The sequence below is a fragment of the Nannospalax galili genome, unplaced genomic scaffold (genome assembly GCF_000622305.1).
Source record: "Nannospalax galili isolate Female #2095 unplaced genomic scaffold, S.galili_v1.0 scaffold78, whole genome shotgun sequence".
Lineage (NCBI taxonomy): Eukaryota > Metazoa > Chordata > Mammalia > Rodentia > Spalacidae > Nannospalax > Nannospalax galili.
Window position 1 is genome coordinate 2403207 of NW_008343387.1, and position 21529 is coordinate 2424735.

Consider the following 21529-nt stretch of genomic DNA (forward strand, 5'->3'; position numbering starts at 1 on the left):
CTCCTTAGCAAGGGAGAAGAGCACCATATATTTAGGAGAAGGAATTAGGTCTTGGTAGAAGCACTGACACTTCCTATATAAAAGAAAAGGAGGCTGACAGGTGAGGAGATTCAAAGTGGAAAGATAGAGTTCTTCTCTGACTGGTACTTAGTTATCAGGTAAGATGCTGAGCTGAGTGGACTGGGGTATAGCATGTGCTAAATGAAGTCTTATTGAGAAGTTTGTGGCAGTGTGATGCCAAATTACAGCAATGCCTGGATAAATACAGTCTGATTCTTAGCATCCATTTTAACCAAGATGAGGGTTGGAACTGTATTGAGAATTTGTTCTTCAGATTTCTCTCGGAACTTTGCTCTTAAAAAAAGCCTTTCATTTTTCATTCAAACTGTACAAACCAGTATAAAATGGGGAAGGAAAGACAGAATTTGTCTTATTACAGAATGTTCCCTCTCTACTCCTACTGATCTATAACAGCACACATAATCACAAACAGATGCTGTAAATCTAATTCCATCTATTGTTTGCAACATAATGGGATAATTTGTTGCTTTCAACAAGTATCTGCTTGATAGTCACAACATGTGCACACATATACATAGGTTATTCTACATCAATGGGAAGAAAGGGTCATGAGGAATTAAAGCTGTATGTTTAGCCTATATAACGACTCCTGATTATCAAATAATAAGTGCAATATGATTCAGTCTTACTCCTGAAGCTGATAAGTTTCAATTTTGTTGGACTGTAAGTCCAAACTCTACCTAAACACAGAATAGGGACATGCAAATCCATGCCTCGTGACCACAGACTTTTTAATAAACCAAAAGACCTGTGGGCTTTTTCTCATGCAGCTTTAAACCTGGCTCACTGAGCCTATATTCCTCAATTTCTGAATTTTTCACAAACCCTGTGGGCTCTCTGTATTCTCGGGTGTGCGTGTGTGTGTGTGTGTGTGTGTGTGTGTGTGAGGGAGGGGGAGGATTGGAGGGAAGGAGTACTATTTAATGAATAGTTGCATTAAATCCCATTTATAATGAATATACCTGCTCCAGAAAACTGCTTGATGTTTTTGGTTTTTTGTTTTTGCTGTTTTTTTTTTTTTTAAAAAGAATGCCTTCTTATATTATTTTGAAAGCTAAAATTCAATCATTTCAAATTTGGGCACATTCTGTAAGACAAATCTAATAATAATGAAAATATTTACTGTTTTAGTTTAATTATTAGATAGAGCTATTAGGAGCATATTAGAAATATATGTGTGTTACTGGTTAATTTCTTTATGTACAACCTATTTATCAAAAATCATAAACATATAATTAGCAACTTACTACAGTGTATGTGGGAGATTTTAAGTTTGGTAATGGATAGAATGGAACTTCAATATTCTAGTTTAGTAAAATCTTTCTGCTTAAGAACATTATTTAAATTATTAAGATGGTTAATATCTAATCACTCAGATCTAATCACATTACGAGTTGTTGCTAGTCTTGGACTATGCAAACTAAACTTCGCAAATCACAATAGGTAGACTTCTGTTTACACATTTCTACCACATTTTTAAGACAAGAAATATTTTCTATGAATAGAAAAAATGAAGTTTTTTTTCTTTCTTTCTTAACCTTTTATTTTGAGACACAGTTTTACTAATTTATTCAAGTTGGCCTCAAATGAACTCACTCTGAAACTGGCTCTTGAACTTGCAGTCATCTTTCCTTATCCTCCCAAGTAGCCTGGATTACAAGCCCATTTTATTTCAAGAGATCAACTACAAAGTATAGTAGAAAAAGTTCTGATGAAATTGTCAAATAACCATTTATCAATAAAAATTAATCTAAATACCATCAAATTATACTGCATGAACACTGCAAAACTTCAATAAAAAATTACAAAGAAATTATTTTCAATGACTATGGCATGAAAATTATAGTGTACCTTTGAATAAACCTAAGACATAAAATGTTAACATTTTAGTAAGTGTCATGATAAATGGGGAATAAACCATGTGAATTAATTTAAAGGCTTAATATTATAAATGTATTACTTATCTGATATTAGCAATGAAGTTTTAGAAAAACTAGTATAAGAAACTAAAAATACCCTTTTTCATTTTTTTTTAAAAAGTGCTGTTCTAAAAGTAGGCCAAATATTTAACATCAGCATTAACATGTACTAATTAAGCAAGATTACTTTGAAAAAACATGTGGAAGTTCTACTCAGTGAAGTAAAACTAAAGAATTTGTGATCTATTTACTACCTATAAGTTGGTGTCTTTTCTGGAAGATTCTCTTTGGCTAGAAATAAAGTCTGAAACATTATTTGCTTAATCAAACTATAATGGAATTTCTATGAATTTTATTTGAAGACTACTATATATTAAGGGTTTTTTTGTCCATTTGAGACAGGGTTGCCCTGTAGCCCCAGCCCGCCTGGAACTCACTAGTAGACCAGGCTGAACTCAGCAGACTGCCTGAGAGTGCCTCCAGAGGGTGTGGATCCAGTCTCCCTGTGGTTACTGGGATTACCTGAGGACCCTCCCACAGCCCCAGGGTCAGAGCTCTAAATACTACAACAGGATAGGGCTGACACCTTAGCAGATAGCCTTAGAGTGTCTGATCTGGCCTCCACCTGAGAATGCCTGGATCTGGTCTCCCCTTAGAGAATTTCCCATTTGTGCTCGGCCTCTAGTAGGGGTCCAAACAATAGAAGGAAGCCTGAGTCTACCTGACTGGAGCCTGACTTGTGCCTCTGTAGAGCTCCTGAGTAGCTGATCTGGTGCCATCAATTCTCTCCAAAACACAATCTGAGATAACCTGAAACCTAAATCAACCAGCTCTACACACCCAATAAGAAAACTAAGGCACACCAGTAATACAAACAGAAGCAAACATCAACTCAAAAAAGAAAAGCTTGATTTTCATACCAGAATCACAAACAACAAAAGAAATTCACATGCCAAAATGATAACGAAAAAACGATTAAATGGAAAACCAAAACAGTATGTTCCCCCAAACTCCACAAGTCCTGTAGAAGAGTTTTACAAGGAGAGGCCCCTAGAAATAACCCAGGACACAGTGAGAGACCTGAGTGACTCCATCTTGGATAAAACCTCCATGGGACTGACCCAGCCCTGAGCCCTGTTAAACCACAATACTTGGAACGGATAGAAAACAACTCCCCCGCCAATGGTCAATTAACCATGGACAGGAAAGTACTAAAAGTCCAGATGTCTTTTCAGATTTCCTGAAGCCAGCAGTTTATGGTTTGGCACTGAGCTGCAACCAATCAGATACTAGCCAGGCTGGAGACCCCCTACTCCCCTACTTGCTGAACTTGCTGAAATAAACTATAAAAACCTCTGTTTCCCAAAGCAAGGGGTCTCACATCTGAGATCCGCTGGGTCGGTGACACAGTGGGTCCAAGCTTAAGCTTGTAACAATAAAAAGCCTATGTGAGTTTTCATCAGTCGGTTCCTTGGTGGTCTTTGGGGTCTCGCAAACTGGGCACAACAACAGAATTTAAAAGAATTATAAACATGCTCAAGGAATTCAATGAATTTAAAGAACACACAAAGAAATAAAAAAACTAAAAGATAGGGATAAACTTCTGATAAAAAGATAGAAACATTAAAGAAAACAGGCTGAAATGAAGAAGGAAGTGAAAAACTCAATAAGCCAACTTGAAATAACAGAAGAAAGCCTCACCTCTAGAATGAATGAAATGGAAAACAGAACATCAACATTGGAGGATATAGCTGAAGAGTTAAGACTGCTCAAGCAAAGATTAAGTAAAATTTAAAAACACACAGGAGCCAGGCGTGGTGGCACACGCCATAAATCCCAGCACTTGGGAGGCAGAGCCCAGCAGATCTGTGAATTCAAGGCCAGCCCTGTCCACTCTGAGCTCCAGGCCAACTGGGACCACAGGGAGACCCAGTCTCAAAAGACAAACGACAAAAGACAAAAGACAAAAAAAAAAATCCCCGACACAGGAATGGAATATGTAGATGTGGGACACAATGAAAAGACCAAATCTACATATCATAGGCATAGAAGAAGGAGAATTTCAGATTAATAGTATTGGCCAGATCTTAAACAAGATTAGAAGAGAATTCCCCAAAATTAAGGAAAGACATCCCCACACAAAAACAAGAAGCACATAGAACACCAAATAGACAGGATCAGAAAAGAAACTCCCCACAACATATCATAGTAAAAACACTAAATGTACAGGACAAAGAGAGAATACTGAAAGCAGCAAAAAAACAAGTCACATATGATGGAAAACCCATCAGAATTACAGTTGACTTATCAATTCAAATGATGAAATCCAGAAGAGCCTGGACAAATGGATTTCCAGTTCTAAATGACCATAGATGGCTGCACAGAATACTTTACCCAGAAAAAATGTCTACTAGAGCAGAAGGGGAAAGAAAAATTTCCAAGACACAAATAGCCTGAAAGAATACATGTCCACAAAACCAGCCCTTGAAAGAATACTTGAAGCACTACAAAGAACAAAAAAAGGAGCTATAACCAACAGCAACAGGAGCAACAGAAAGAAACTAAATGAAGGTACAATTGTGGAAACACAAAATTAGACAAAGAATGCAAACAGTAATCAAAGTGATGGCAACCAATAAATATCTTTCAAAAATAAGTTTAAATATCAATGGACTGAACTCCCCAGTCAAATGACGCAGGCTAGTTGAATGGATTAAGAAACAAAATCCATTTTTTTGTTGTCTGCAAGAGACCCATCTCACCTTTAAGGCACTACCTTAAGGTGAAAGGATATAAAGGAATATTTCAAGCAAATAGCACTAAGAAACAAGCAGGGGTTGCAATTCTAATATCTGACAAAATAGACATCAAACTAAACTACTCAGAAGAGATAAAGGGGCTCACTTCATTCTGATAAAAGGAACAATTAACCAAGAAGATATTACAATCCAGAACATATATGCACCAAACTCTGGAGCACCCAAATTCATAAGAATGACACTATAGAACATTAAGACACAGATTAACCCGAACTCAGTAACAGTATGGGACTTCAATACCCCACTGTCTCCATTAGACGGGTGAACTGGACAAAGAATAAACAGAGAGACATCTGAATGAAATGATACTATACATCAAATGGACCTAACAGACATCTACTAAATATTCCACCAAGCATCAAAGAAAACACTTTCTATTCAGCTCCCCATGGAACTTTCTCAAAAACTGACCACCTACTGGGGCACAAAACAAACCTCAACGAATACAAAAAAAACTGAAATAATTCCATGCATTTGATCAGACCACCACAATGCAATAAACCTTAAAATCAACACTGGAAGAATACCTTGCAACTACAGGAACTCATGGAGTTTAAACAACACACTCCTGAATAATGAGTGGGTCAAAGGACAAATCAAGAAAGAAATAAAAGTGTTCCTGGACTTCAAGGAAAAGAACTATATGACAACAAACTCTCTGGGACACTTTAAAAGGGATTCTAAGAGTAAAGTTTATAACTCTAAGTGACTATGTTAAAAAAAAATCAGGAAAAAAAAACACAAATAAATAAATGACTTAAGATAGCAACTGAAGACTCTGGAAAGGCAAGAACAAATGAAACCTTAACCTGGCAGCAGAGAAGAAATAACCAAAATCAAAGCAGAAATTAATGAAACAGAAACAAAGAAAACAATACAAAGAATTAATGAATCTAAGAGCTGGTTCTTTGAAAAGCTAAACAAGATAGACAGAACCTTAGCCCTGTTAACCAAAAGAAAGAAAGAACAAATCCAAACCAACAAAATTAGAGATGAAAGGGGAAACATCACAACAGACACCCAAAAGATCCAGAACATTATAAGAGAATACTTTAAAAACTCGTACTCCATTAAATGTGAAAACCTAAAAAAATGAGTGGGTATCTAAATCATGGGAACCACCAGAGTTAAACCGAGACCAACAGTTTAAAAAGATCGATAACCTAACAGTAATATACAGCCTCCGGACTAAAAAAAAAGCCCAGGGCAAGATGGATTTCCAGCAGATTTCTACCAGACATTTAAAGATCTCCAATCTTTACCTATCTCCTACTTAAAGAGATAGGAGCAGAGAGAGAAATCCCAAATTCCTTCTATAAAGTCAGCATCACTCTAACACCAAGCAAAGAAGCAACCAAAACAGAAAACTACAGACACATATCCTTAATGAACACAGATGCAAAAATTCTCAACAAAATACTTGCAAACCACATACAGATATATATCAAAAAGATCAATCACCATGATCAACTAGGTTTATTCCAGAGATGCAGGGATGGTTCAATATCTGTAAGTCAATAAACGTCATCAATCACATAAATGGACTCAAAGACAAAAACCACAGCATCATCTCAATAGATGCAGAAAAGGCTTTTGACAAAATTCAGCATGCATTCATGTTCAAAGTCCTAGAGGGAACAAGACTGGAAGGAACATACTTCAACACAATTAAAGCTATATACAACAAACCCACAGCCAACCTCATTCTAAATAAAAAAAACAAACAAACAAACAAACAAAAAACTCGAAGCATTCCCATTAAAATCAGGAACCAGACAAGGGATTCCACTATCTCAACTCATTTTCAATATAGTGCTTGAAACTCTTGCTAGAGTAATAAGACAAGAGAAGGAAATTAAAGGAGTAATAACTGGAAAAGAAGAGGTCAAATTATGCCTTTTTGCAGAAGATATGATACTGTATCTAAGAGATCCCAAAATTCCACCAGAAAACTCCTAGAACTGATCAACACTTTCAGTAAAGTGGCAGGTTACAAAATTAATCTACAAAAATCAGTAGCCTTTCTATATACTGATAACAAGCAATTGGAGAAAGAGCACAGGGAAACCCTCCCATTCATGATAGCTACAAAAATAAAATAAAATATCTTGGAATAAATCTGACCGAAGACATCAAAGATTGCTACAACAAAAATTTTAAATCTTTAAACGAAGAGATTGAGGAAGACACCAGGAGATGGTAGGACCTCCCATGTTCATGCACTGGAAGAATTAATATTGTGAAAATGACCATCCTACTAAAAGTAATATATAGATTCAACAAAATCCCTATCAAAATTCACATGACATACTTCACAGAATTAGAAAAAAAAAAAATCCTTAAATTCAGATGGAAGCACAAAAGACTCCAGATAGCCAAAGCAACCCTGAGCACAAAGAGCAATGCTGGGGGGATTACTATGCCAGATCTCAAAGTATATTACAGACCTACAGTCATAAAAACAGTGTGGTACTGGCACAAAAATAGACACATAGATCAACAGAACATCATTGAAGACCCAAATCCAAGTACACACAATTTCAGCCACCTGATATTTGACAAAGGTCCAAGAACACAAGAAAAGACATCATCTTCAACAAATGGTGCTGGCAAAACTGGATCTCCACCTGTAGAAGAATGAACCTAGATGCTTATCTTTCTCTTTGCACAAAAGTTAACTCCAAATGGATCAAAGACCTCAATGTGAAACTGGAAACCCTGAAACTATTAGAAGAAAACATTGGCAGTAACCCCCAAGATATAGGTATAGGAAAGGACTTTCTAAATTGCACACCAGCTGCTCAGGAATTAAGGTCAACAATCAACAAGTGGGACCTCATTAAACTAAAAAACTTCTGTACAGCAAAAGAAACAATCAAGAAAGTGAAGAGAAAACCCACAGACTGGGAAAAAAATCTTCACCAATGACACCATCTGACAGAGGTTTAACATCCAGAATATATAAAGAACTCAAAAAACAAAGAAGAAAGCAGATGACCCAATTAAAAGATGGGCTGAAGATCTAAAGAGAGTTCTCAAAGGAAGAAATAAAGATAGCTAAGAAACATCTTAAAAAGTGTTCAATACCATTAGTAATTAAGGATATGCAAATTAAAACCACCTTAAGGTTTCATCTTACCCCAGTCAGACTGGCTAAGATCAAGGGAACAAATGATACCAAATGCTGGCGAGGATGTGCAGTGCTGATTCACTGCTGGTGGAATCAGCAACCCCTATGAAAACAGTGTGGAGAACTCTTAAAAAAGTAAAAATGAACCTACAATATGACCCAGTTATACCACTCCTTGGCATATAACCAAAGGATTCATTCTATTGTAGAGAACTTGCACAACCATGTTGTGACTGCTCTTTTCACAATAGCTAAGAGATGGAAGCAACCTAAATACACCTCAGCTGACGAGTGGTTAACAAAAACATGATATATTTATACAATGGAGTTCTATTCAGCAGTAAAAATGAAATCATAAAATTTGCAGGTAAATGGATGAATCTAGAAACTGTTATACTAAGTGAAGTAACATAGACTCAGACAAACAAAAGATGTATGTTCTCCCTCGTTTGTAGATCCTAGCACTAAATCCTTACAGTTGATGGAATCCCACTGAAGGGGCCAACTGCCCATGGAAAACATGATGCAGAGACATGAAAGTTCAGTTCCTTGCCATAATGAGAGGAAGATCATGCCACACCTATCACCCCCTCCAAAGCTCAGGGACTTATGTGGAAGAGGTTGGCAGGAACAATGTAAGAGCCTGACGAAGGTGTGGAGTGTTGTGAAGTGTCCTCAGACCACTATGCAGGCAAGCTATAATCACAGCTCCTTCCCATGCTCCTCAAGGCAGTGAGGGGCAAATCAATTACCCCTCCCACCCAATCAGTCGGCCTTAGCTGCATGTGGGGGAGGGACTAAGGATATACAAGCCGAGAATGCCCTTTTGTCTGGCTCTTGCGAAGTCACATGATCTATATTTGAGTGTGGACTTTCTAGCTCAGCTGTAAATGGGAGTGTGTGTGTGGGGGGGGGGGGATGATCTGTCAATAAACCCTGACTCTATGTTCTGTTAACAAGCGCAATAAACTAGTTAGGATTTTCAAAAACAAAAAATCTAGCATTGCATCACAAATGGACTCTGTCACAACTTGAGGTCAAGGTCAAGTCAAAGTATGAGTCAGATTTTACCATATTGGGGGGGTGCACATACAATTTCCAACTGGTAACTCAATTTCACACACACACACACACACACAGAGGGAGAGGGAGAGGGAGAGAGGGAAAGAGGGAGAGAGGAGGGGAGAGAGGGAGAGAGAGAGAGAGAGAGAGAGAGAGAGAGGCACCTTTGGGGTTTATTAATACTTTTTCAGTGTACATTTTAACAGTATGGGTTAAGAGAAGGAGGGAGGCGCTCCAGAAGAATGTAAACATGCCTGAGAGCATGGGTGCACCTTCCCAAGAGTCACCTCAAATGTAGTTATTCTTAATACCATTTACTCCCACACAAATTGGCTTCAAGAACTCCAGTAAGTATTCTCCTTCTATTTATTGAATATAATTTGATGCAAAATGATACAATAACACTGAAAGAATGCCCCAGAAAACCAGAGGGCTTCTTTTTCCTACAGGACCACAAGGAAGACACTACTTTGATGGAGAAAGAATCTTGACTTAGTGGTAACTCCCATAATTTCAAAGTGACTTGATTCAACCTAGTTTGTTCAAGGCTTTCTTGTTTGGGCACTGAAACCCCATGCCAGGCAAAGTGAAATGACTGGTCACCAACCTACTGTTAAAGACTATAAAATCTCAGTAACAGCTTAAACTTTCACCATTAAAATACTAGGCATATTGTAAACGCATACAATGCATTAAAAGCAAAATTGGGAAGGGAGTGTAGTGCAGTGTAAGAAGAAGTGCTTAGCAAGTGGAAGGCCTTGAGTCTGATCCTTAGCACCACAAAAAGGTCAGTGACAGGGAGTCAGAATCCAAAGAGGAAAGGAGTGAAGTATGAATTGAAGGCAAACATTTCTACAAAATGGAGATTAATGACAAACTCTCTTTTGCTGTCCCTGACCACTGTGGTGTATGGGGGTGTATATGTATCTGTCTGTGTGTCTGTTGATCTACCTGTGTGAACTTTTAGAATCTCCTGAGAAATATTTTATAACTGAACTCTAGCTAAAGAAAAGTATATATTCATAGACTGTTAAGGGAAAAATTTAATTATTAAATATAAAAGAATCAGAAAATAAGTCCCAGAGAATAAACTTTAAAGGACAAAAGTAGTTACAACTTAATTAGGAAATTTAAATTTCCAGTCAGTGGCTCAGATGCAGTAACTGTTAATAACACTATCTAGACATTACTGAAATTACTTCTACTTGCTTTGCTGCTGTTGTTGTTGTTGTTGGAGTCAATGTCTCCAGTAGCATAAGCTAGCCTGAAACTCATTATATACACCAGGCTGACCCGGTCTCACAGAAACCTGCCTGCCTCTGCCTCCAGCGTGCTGGCTGGCATGAAAGGTGTGTACAACACTCAGTCCTATTTTTACATGATTAAAGCATTAAGACTGACTTAATAACTGATACAAATGGTAATGGCCAAATTAATGTACATTTTTTATTTCACAATGACTTCTTCCTGATCCCCTACATTCTTGAAATAAGCATTTGGGTTTATTAAATCAAAATATTCTAAAACAGAAGGACAATTAAAATTATAGAGGGAAAAATAAAACATGAATAACTTTTACAGTGGTTGAGAAAAATATTTTAAAAGAATACTAGATTTTGTTTTTCATGAAACCCTTGCATGTAGAATTTCTTGGTATTTTACACTAGAATTCTTAGCATATAACTCAACAAGGTTCTTATAACCAGAAGTACTTATGTTTACCTAGTTAGTATAGATAGTACATAAAACTCAACCATCTGTAGTATTTTCAAATATATAGCTTCTAAGTATACCCAACAAGGCAAACTATTACAATATTCTTTATTCCTCTTCAAGTTTTAAATGATCTGCATTAATAAAGCAATTTATTTCCCAAATTAAAAAATATTCCTTACCATAATCTTCCATAAACTAATATATAAAGGCTTATTTACACTACAAAACTTCCCAGAGTTACACATATTTAAAGATGAGATGAACAGCACATTTAAAGCTATTTTAAAAGGAGGTCAAGTCTGACCTCTGGGCCATGAAGTACTACATTAACAGCTCTGCAGAGAGAAAAATGATAAGGTATGAAATGCGTGCTCAGAAACTAGGGCCTTATCAGTTAGAATATGATTCAAGCCTGTAAGACAAATTGCTCAGCAAGGCAAGTCACCTTCCTGCTGTGACGAGGATACAGCTGAATTTCCAATGCCACTGACTATCTCCTTCGTGTCGCATGACTTGATAGCATATAGTCAAGGAATGGCCTATAACACTGAAGTAGCTTCCATTTATTTTGAATACACTCTGTCAACGTCACCAAGTAAGATAATTATCTTTGTCCTTTTACTGACTACTTCAGTGTCCAAAATAAAAATCTTTTAAAAATAGTCACTAATAGGGACTATTGTGAGTTGACTCTTCAAAGGAAGAATCACAGATTTTGAATAAAGTATCATTTAATTCATTTTAAGTTAGTGTAGTTTTTGTAAGTTAAGATTTATATCGTAAAAACATAGAAATGCACAAGTTGACTCACTTTAATTGCATACCTGAACACTGATGGACTGTTTTAAAAGTTCTTCTACAAAGTTCCAATTTGATTCCATTTGTCTCTGGAAAGGGGGAAAATATTGTCTCATTGAAATTATTGCTTTGATTATGTACATATTTGAATTATAGTACAGCAAGTATGAAGTACATTTTCTCTATTATAATTTTAAAAGCCATTAGAATTTCTTTTTCTAATATTATTTTGGCAAAGAGCTAGCTGACACACTTGATAGAAATAAATCTACAATTATTATTGCTCTGATCCAGTATAAACATCTGAAATTATTTTACTAAAATGGTTCTATAGGACTATGCATGTTTTAACAGATATTTAATTTCTGTTGACAGATACAGTCTAACTAAAACAGTTATGTATCTCGTATGTGTTTTCACTTTTCTATGCCCTTCTTGTGTATTCTCTATACTTACCAGTTTTTCCTTCATTTTATTGTAGTATCCTAAAGATAACATACATTATGAGAGTGAAACATTTATACAGAAAATAACAAACAAAAACTTTATTTACATAGTGTTTTCATTTAGCAAGTGGTCAGTTATTGGGCAACTCCAATTACATTCAATATTCTACACAGCAAGGAAGAGAGCTAAAGTGGACCATATCAAGGCTTTGCCATAATTCCACTTTTCCTGTAGGAAAGTCCAGAGGATGTTCTTCCATAATATTCAGTTCTTAGAGAGTCAGATTATGTAGACACTGGTCAAAACCATAAGTAAAGAAAGTATTTACAAAAGCCTAGTAATTCATTTCTAATGCAGAAAAAAAAAGGAAAATAATTTAAAGACTTCAAACAAGGAATGTCTAATAAATTATTAATTCGAACGTAAATGACAGTATGTCACGTCCATGAAGCTTCCATCATGACCACACTCTCTTGATTTTTCTTTTTTTTTTTTTTGCTGTTTTTTTGGTTTTAGTGTTTTTGAGACAGGGTCTCCGTCTAGTGGGGCCGGCCTGGAGCTCACTATGTAGATCAGGCTGGCCTTGAACTCAGAGATCCACCTGCCTCTGCCCCCCAAGTGCTGAGACTACAGGCTTGCACCACCACACCCAGGTAACCACACTCTCTTGTTAACTTGCTCAGGTAAAAGCCACACTGGGAGTAGACCTGAAGAAATCCTTACGAGAAACTGAAGGCTTCTGCCAAAATTAAAACTAGAAGTGAATCCTCTAGGCCCAGTTAAGCCTTCAGAGACTGAAGCCTCTGGCTGACAGTTTCACTAAATTTTCATGAAAAGATCCTGAGCCAGAGCCACCCATATTCAGGTCCAACAAAATACCTGACCCTCAGAAACTGAGAGTGAAATATTATGCATTGTTTTACCTAGCTTTTTTGTTATGCAACAATAATTATTAATATAAGGATTTAGTTACCATTAGCAAAATAATCACTAATCTCTGAGCCCTCAGAATGTCGATGCCTGATAGCAACACCTTGGCTTGGAGGTCTATTGTCACACAAGATGATTTAATGATGCGACTGAAAGCAGAAGCTGGTCAGACCCATGGAGTCTTAAGGCAGGTTTTGGTGAAGCCCAAAAGACTAAGAGTGTGATTTAGAGTGGAGACTCTGGATAGGCTGGCCTGGAGACTGAGATTGACCATGTGGCCAGTAACAGATCAAGCCTACGGAACAGAGGTCTAACAAAATCTATAAACTCTGGGGACTGGGCAAGCAACCCTAGTTAGCAATACACCCTGCATGTTGTCAGAATGTTAATATTCCCTAATTCCCTACGGAGAAGACAAATGAAGCTTCACATTTGGAACTTCACCTGTTCTCTGTCCTACGTACATCATCCCTTGGCTTACTTTAACCTATATCCTGCCTTTGTAAAAAAAGACCAGGAGTACAAAACAGCTTCCAAGGAGTTCTGACTCCAGCGATATTATCAGCCCTGAGGGCCATATTGAGAACCCCCCAAGCTAGTAAGTTGAATCAAAAGTAAGTATAGTATGGCATAACACCTGAAATTTGGGAGTTGGTCCTCCTTCAAAAAGTAGTCATTTTAAGACTGCTAAAGAGTGCCGAATTCTGGCCTCCCTCTGGCCTCTCTCTTGACAGAGGGGCTGAGAATGCAGGGGATTGCCTGAGAGGCCCCGGATCCTGCTCAACAAGGTGATGAGCTTCCCCTAACTGTGCCATACCCCTGCCCCTACCTGGGATTTTGTGAGGCCCCTCCCAAGGCCCCAGGGCAGATCTGGCTTTGGTAAGCCAAGGCTGAGATCTTAGCAGACAACCTGAGAGAGTGGGCTTCCAGAGAACACCCAGATCCTGCCTCCATGTGGTTAAGGAAGCCTGAGTGTACCTGGCCAGAACCTGAATTGGGCTTCTGTAGGTACTCCTGAATAGCTGACCTGAAGCCACCCGGTCCCTCCAAATTAAAACTGAGAGAACCTGAACCCTGTGCCAACCACCTTTATATAACCAAGAAAGAAAGAATCTAGGCACTAGGATAATACAAACAGAAGCATACTTCAACTTAATTCTCATATCAGGATCATAAACAATAAAAGAAGTTCACATGCCAAAATCACAAAGACAGAATAGTAAAATGGAAAGCCAAAACACTATGTCCCCACCAAACTCCACCAATCCTGTAGAAGAGTTCTGTATGGAGAAACCCCTAGAGATAACCAGGAGACTGAATTTAAAAGAACAATCATAGACATGATCAAGGAATTAAATTTAAAGAACACACAGACAAACAAATAAAAGAACTAAAAGAAGGATAAACTTCTGAATGAATTCAAAAAAGAGATAGAAACATTGAAGAAAACTCAGGCCGAAATTAAGAAGGACATGCAAAACTCAATGAGCCAACTTGAAACAACAGGGGAAAGCCTCACCACAATGAATGAAATGGAAAACAGAACATCAACACCAAAGGATAAAGTTGAAGAATTGGACCACTCAAGTAAAGATTATGGAGAATTAAAAAGAACACAGGAATGGAATATGCAAGAGATGTGGGACACCATGAAAAGACCAAATATATGGACCATAGGAATAGAGGAAGGAGAACAATTTCAGGTTAATGGTGCTGACCAGATATTAAACAGGATCATAGAAGAGAATTTCCTGAAATTGAGGAGAGACATCCCCATACAAATACAGGAAGCATATAGAACATTAGACACAGGATCAGAAAAGAAACTACCATGACATATTATAGTAAAATAATGTACAGAACAAAGAGAGAACACTGAAAACAGCAAAACAAAAACAACAACTCACATACAAAGGAAAGCCCATCAGAATTACAGTGCAAACTATGAAAGCCAGAAGAGCTTGGACCAAAGTATTCCCAGTTCTACATGACAATAGATGCCAGCCCAGAATACTTTACCCCACAAAAATGTCTATTATAGTTGAGGGGGAAAGAAAAATCTTCCATGACACAAATAGCCTGAAAGAATACATGTCCACGAAACCAGCCATTCAAAGAACACTTGAAGCAATATAGAGAGCAGAGAGAGAAACAACTATGCCCCAGGGGCAACAAAAGACAATTAAAAAAGTATAATCTAGGAAACACAAAATTAGACAGAGAACATAAACAGCAATCAAAATGATGGCAACCAATACACATCTTTCAATAATAACCTTATATATCAATAGACTGAACTCCCCAGTCAAAAGACACAGGCTAAGTGAATGGATTAAGAAACAAAATCCACCTCTTTGCTGTCTGCAAGAAACCCATCTCTCCTACAAGGAAAGGCATGACCTTAAGGTAAAAGGCTGGAAAAGAATATTCCAAGCAAATAGTACTAAGAAACAAGCAGGGCTTTCAATTTTAATATTTGATAAAATAGACTTCAAAGTAAAATTCATCAGAAGAAATAAGGAGGGTCACTTCATTCTGATCAAAGGAACAGTTAACTAAGAAGATAATAAAAGGAACAGTTAACTAAGAAGATATTACAATCCTTAACATATATGCACCAAACTCTGGGGCACCCAAATTCATAAAAACAACACTATAGGACTTTAAGACATAGATTAATCCCAAGACAGTAATAATAGGGGACTTCAATACTCCACTACCTCTTTATTTAAACAGAGAGATGTCTGAATGAAATGATACTATACATCAAATGGACCTAAAAGACATCTTTCGAGTATTCCACCCAAGCACCAAAGAATACACTTTCTACTCAGCACCCCATGGAACTTTTTCAAAAGTTGACCACATACTAAGCCACAAAACAAACCTCAACAAATTCAAAAAAATTAAAGTAAAACATGCATTCTATCAGACTACAAAACAAAAAGCTCAAAATCAACACTGGACAAAGCCCTGGTTACTATACGAACTCGTGGCCATTGAACAACACACTCCTAAACAATGAGTGCATCACAGAAAAAATTAAGACAGAAATAAAAGAATTCCTGGAATTCAACAAAAAGGACACTACAACACAACACAACCTCTGGGACACTTTAAAAGCAGTCCTAAGAGGGAAGTTTATAGCTCTAAGTGCCTACATTAAAAAGTTAGAAAGAGCCCAAATAAATGACCTAACACTGCAACTCAAGACATTGGAAAGCCAAGAACAAATGAAACCTTAACCCAGCAGAAGAGAATAACAAACATCAGAGCAGAAATTAATGAAACAAAAACAAAGAAAACAATGCAAAGAATCAATGAATCTAAGAGCTGGTTCTTTGAAAAGCTAAACAAGACAGACAGACCCTCAGCCCAGTTAACCAGAAGAAACAGAGAGCAAATCCAAATCAACAAAATGAGAGATAAAAGGGGAAACATTGCATTATAATGCAATATCTAAAAAACCCATATGCTACTAAATTTGAAAATCTAAAAGAAATGGATGGATATCTAAAATCATGAGAACCACCAAAGTCAAGAAGAGATCAACAGTTTAAACAGAATCATAACATATGAGGAAATGGAAATAGTAATACAAAGCCTCCCAACTAAAAAAAACCCAGGTCCAAATGGATTTACAGCAAAATTCTACCAGACATTTAAAGAAGACCTCCAACCAATTCTACTTAAATTATTCAAAAAGATAGAAACAGAGGGAGAACTCCCAAATTTCTTCTATGAAGCCAGTATCACTCTAATACCCAAACCAGGTAAAGACACAACCACGCTGGGATACAGAGATCTCACAAACCTGGTGTGCTGGATAGCTTTAGTGTTAACTTGACACACCTGGGTTGAGGGAACCTCAATCGGGGAATTGCCTCTATTGGACTGGCCTGTGGCCATGTCTGAAGGGCATCTTCTTGATGAGTGATGTGGGAGGGCCCAGCCCACTGTGGGTGGTGCCACCCCTGGGCAGGTAGGCCTGTGTTGCATAAGAAAGCAGACTGAGCAGGGTGCAGGAAAGCAAGCCAGTAAGCAGCATTCCTCCATGGCATGTGCTCCAGCTCCTGCCTCCAAGTTCCTGCCCTGAGTTCTACCTTGGGCTCCTTGGGATAAACTGTGACCTGGGATATGTAAGCTAAATAAACCCTTTCCTCCCCAGGTTGGTAGTGGTCAGAATATTTTGTTACAGCAATGAAGAACAAACTAGGACAGTGGGTTTGTTGCATATACCTTTAATTATGTTGAGATATGTTCCCTCCATTCCAGTTCCCTCTAAGACTTTGAACATAAATGCATGCTGAATTTTGTCAAAAGCCTTTTCTGCACCTATTGAGATGACAATATGGTTTTTGTCTTTTGAGTCCATTTATATGATTAATCATGCATATTCACTTGTGCATATTGTACCAGCCCTACATCTCTGGGATAAACTCTACTTGATCTTGGTGAATGATCTTTTTGATGTATGTCTGTATGCAGTTTGCAAGTATTTTGTTGAGAATTTTCTCTTCTATGTTCATTAAGAATATGGGTCTGTTTTAGTTTATTTCTCCATTGCTGTGACAAAACACTCTGACCAATACCAACTTGGAGAGGAAAGGGTTTATTTGTCTTACATATCCCAGGTCACAGTTCATCTGGGAGCCCAAGGTAGGAACTCAGGGCAGGAACCTGGAGGCAGGAGCTGGAGCACAGGCCATGGAGGAACGCTGCTTACTTGCTCCCCTGGGCCTTGCTTAGCCTGCTTTCTTATGCAGCACAGGCCCACCTGCCCAGGGTTGGCCCCACCCACAGAGGGCTGGGCCCTCCCACATCACTCATCAAGAAGATGCCCTTCAGACATGGCCACAGGCCAGTCCAATAGAGGCAATTCCCCGATTGAGGTTCCCTCAACCCAGGTGTGTCAAGTTGACACTAAAGCTATCCAGCACACCCACAGACAACATCATTCTAAATGGAGAAAAATTGGAAGCATTCCCATTAAAATCAGGAACCAGACAAAGATGCCCACAATCTCTACTCCTTTGTAACAAAGCACTTGAAACTCTTGCTAGAGCAGTAAGACAGGAGAAGGAAATTAAAGGAGTACTCACTGGAAAAGAATAGGTCAAACTATCACCTTTTGCAGATGATACGATACTATACCTAAGAGATCCCAAAAGTTCCACCAGAAAACTCCTAGAACTGATCAACACTTTCAGTATAGTGGCAGGTTATAAAATCAATCTACAAAAATCAGTAGCCTTTCTATATACCAATAACAAGGAGCTGGAGAAACAATATAGGGAAATGCTCCCATTCACAATAGCTGCAAAAAAAAAAAACAACTTGGAATTAATCTGACCAAAGACACCAAAGAGCTCTACAATGAAAATTTCAAATCATTAAAGAAAGAGATTGAGGAAGACACCAGGATATGGAAGGACCTACCATGCTCATGGATTGGAAGAATTAGTATTGTGGAAAATGACCATCCTACCAAAAGCAATATACAGATTCAATGCAACCCAATCAAAATCCACATGACTCCATACTTCACAGAATTAGAAAAAACATCCTTAAATTCAAATGGAAACACAAAAGATCCTGGATAGCCAAAGCAACCCTGAGCACAAAGAGCAACACTGGGGGGATTACTATGTCATATTTCAAACTATAGTACAGAGCAATAGTCTTAAAAACAGCATGGTACTGGCACAAAAATAGACACATAGATCAATGGAACATCATTGAAGATCCAAACCCAAGTACATGCAATTTCAGCCACCTGATAGTTGACAAAGGTGCTAAGAGCACAAGAAAAGACATCATCTTCAACAAATGGTGCTGGCAAAACTGGATCTCCACCTGTAGAAGAATGAACCTAGATGCTTATCTTTCTCCTTGTACAAAAGTCAACTCCAAATGGATCAAAGGCCTCAATGTGAAACTAGAAGCCCTGAAACTATTAGAAGTAAATAAGGGCAGTAACTTAGAAGATATAGGAAATGATTTTCTAAATCAGACAGCAGTTGCTCAAGAGTTAAAGTCAGCAGTCAACAAGTGGGACCTCATTACACTAAAAAGCTTCTATACAGCAAAAGAAACAACCAAAAAAGTGAAGAGAAAACCCACAGAATGGGGGAAAAAAATCATTTAACATCCAGAATATATAAAGAACTCAAAAAACAAAGAATCGAGAAACCAAATGACCCAATTATGAAATAATGAAATTTGCAGGTAAATGGATGAATCTAGAAACTGTTATTATAAAGTGAATTAAGACAGACTCAGAAAAACAAATGACATATGTTCTCCCTCATATGTGTATCCTACATCAAATCCTTTTAAATTCCAGGTCCTTTTACTAAGATGATGCTATACAGCAGTCCCTTCTGCATGATATAACCACCATCATCACGACTTCAGCTGAGCCTGACGCTAAATATCGTCACAATTGGGCTTGTTGACAGTTGGGCTCATTCATTAAAGGAGGGCCAAGCAGGGTCACTGGACCCTCACCAAATCATCCAGCCACTCTTCCCAGCCAACTGTATGTAATTTCACTCTAATCATACATGGCCTCCTGGATTTGGGGAAGGCTAAAGTATACAATCTGGGGAAGGCTAGGAAGAGAAGGCATGACCCATGCTGGATAAAGGCTTTCCACTGTGCATACCCTCAGGTCATTCATACACCTTAGCAACCCCTCAGTTATATGGTAAGTAAGCTCAATAAATTCATTGGTTCCCCAGTGAACCTTTAATCAAACATTGGCTTGACACTAGAACCTTAAAAGGGAATAAGCATTGCTTAGCATCCCCAAAAAAGAAGTCTCACAACAGATGGAAAATTTATTTGTTAATGCTATTATATCTCATAATTATTTTTTTTTAAAGAAGAAAATGAGAATGCAAACGATGTTAAAAGGACATAGGAATGGAGATATTTTCCAAAATAGAAAAAAATGAAAAAGCCTAAGCAAGTGATGAAGGTCTGTGTAGGTTGATATGATATATAAAGGATGAGACAAAAATAGTACACACATAATCTTAAAATGTCTATGGTCATAGTTTAGTCAACTAGTTTAAGGAACAAAATATATATCTAGTCAAAGTTTATTTGAGAATATTTGTTTTTTTACCCAAGCCTTATCTACATAGCACATGATAATTAAAAGTACCAGACTGGTGAAACTAACCTTATTGGATGATTAACAGCCATAGTTTGAGGCCAATACTAATGTGGTCAGAGGGACTAAAAGGACAGTTTTTGTCCCTTGCCCTCTAAAGTCAACTAAGTTCCAGGGGAAAATGGAACATCTCTCAAAATGTCCTGTAACTGTGGTGAGTCACCTGTCCTCTTATTTAGGGAGGCCATGAAGACCCCAAGAGGTGGACTTGAACCAGTGTCCAGTCTACAAAGAGGAGGGTCAACTCAGAGGAAACATCTCATTCATGCTTCCAAGTGAAGCCAGACATGGTTGAGCAGGACCTTCAATTTATCTTCACATAGATGGAACTGGTAAAAGAAAGGAGCCAGGAGCTCCTCCCAAGCCCATGTGACCCCTAGGAACAGATCCTCAAGTGACCTTCAGTGTAAAAATAAAATAATTTATTTGGGCCAACTATATGGTCTTAAACACCAAAAAGGAAAAGTATAACCAAAGAGTAAAGTCATCAGTATATTTCTTTAAGAGTTCAAGGGATTACGCTTCCCAGACATTAGGCTTAAGTCTATATAAAAAGGTATTTAGACAATTACTTATCATTGATGATTTTTTTCCTAACCAGAAAGTACTGCTCAGATCTAAGACTTCCAATCTTGTTCTCCAATAAATACTGTGGTGTCTACCTGTAGCTAAGGGACATAACCAGCTAGTGTTCTAAAATGATGGATAAATTTGTTTTCTCCCCCTATCTAGAAGCCTTTGAGAGGGAATTGACACTGATTCTAACCACCCCAACAGCTATCAAAATACCTGAAAGCAAATCCTGAATCCATCCCTCTAGAGTCCAGCCTTGGAAGACAAAAGAAAAATGAGGAGGAACCCAATAGAGGGATGCTTTTGGAAGCCCTTGTCAAGAAATTCCAATGGACTCTCATATGAACATTTGAAAATTGCCCTGTTCTGACTTTTTTCTAGCTCCCTGTCTAGAACTTATAATGCTAATTACTCCTGCCTTTACTTCTCCTTCATACCTCCTAATCAGGATTCAAACACTTTCTTTTCCTCCTCGAGATAAGAGTTAAGCAATTTAAGTGTCTTTTAGATAGACCCACTGAAGGGGTACTTCAATTGCCTCACCCTACATCCCTGTTCAGCATGGAAGAAGCCAGAGAGGTCTGCATCTGATTCCCTATTGGCAACTTGGGTAACCTCTTCATAGGACAGTGTGATAAGAATAGGAGGTAGGAATTGGCTAGGCAGTTAGGGTAAAAAGACCCCAAAGGAAAGTAGTCAGTTTCTTGGCTAAAACTCACAATGTCCTTGGGCCTTGTAGCAACATGCTCCGTTCCAAAGGTGAAAAATGATGAAAGTACTTGGGAGCTTTTATCTAATCCTCAAAAGATTTTAGGGTTACCTCTTCAGAAGGGGAATGTTAGAGTTGCAAAAAGCCCCATAAAAAAAGAAGAGT

The 21529-nt window shown here is 37.8% G+C and overlaps 1 protein-coding gene across 2 annotated transcripts in view; it reads right to left on the minus strand.

Annotated features, from left to right (window-relative positions):
* The window catches only part of Mms22l (MMS22 like, DNA repair protein), a 150213-nt gene that overhangs the window by 81430 nt on the left and 47254 nt on the right, over nt 1–21529 (minus strand). Inside the window, exon 11 of one of the 2 annotated variants that reach the window (XM_008839611.3) lies at nt 11552–11614. The exons of the other annotated variant lie outside the window; for it this stretch is intronic. Within the exon in view, the coding sequence (XP_008837833.1) occupies nt 11552–11614 (63 nt within the window). The remainder of the gene's footprint in view (nt 1–11551; nt 11615–21529) is intronic. 2 annotated transcript variants of the gene reach the window in all.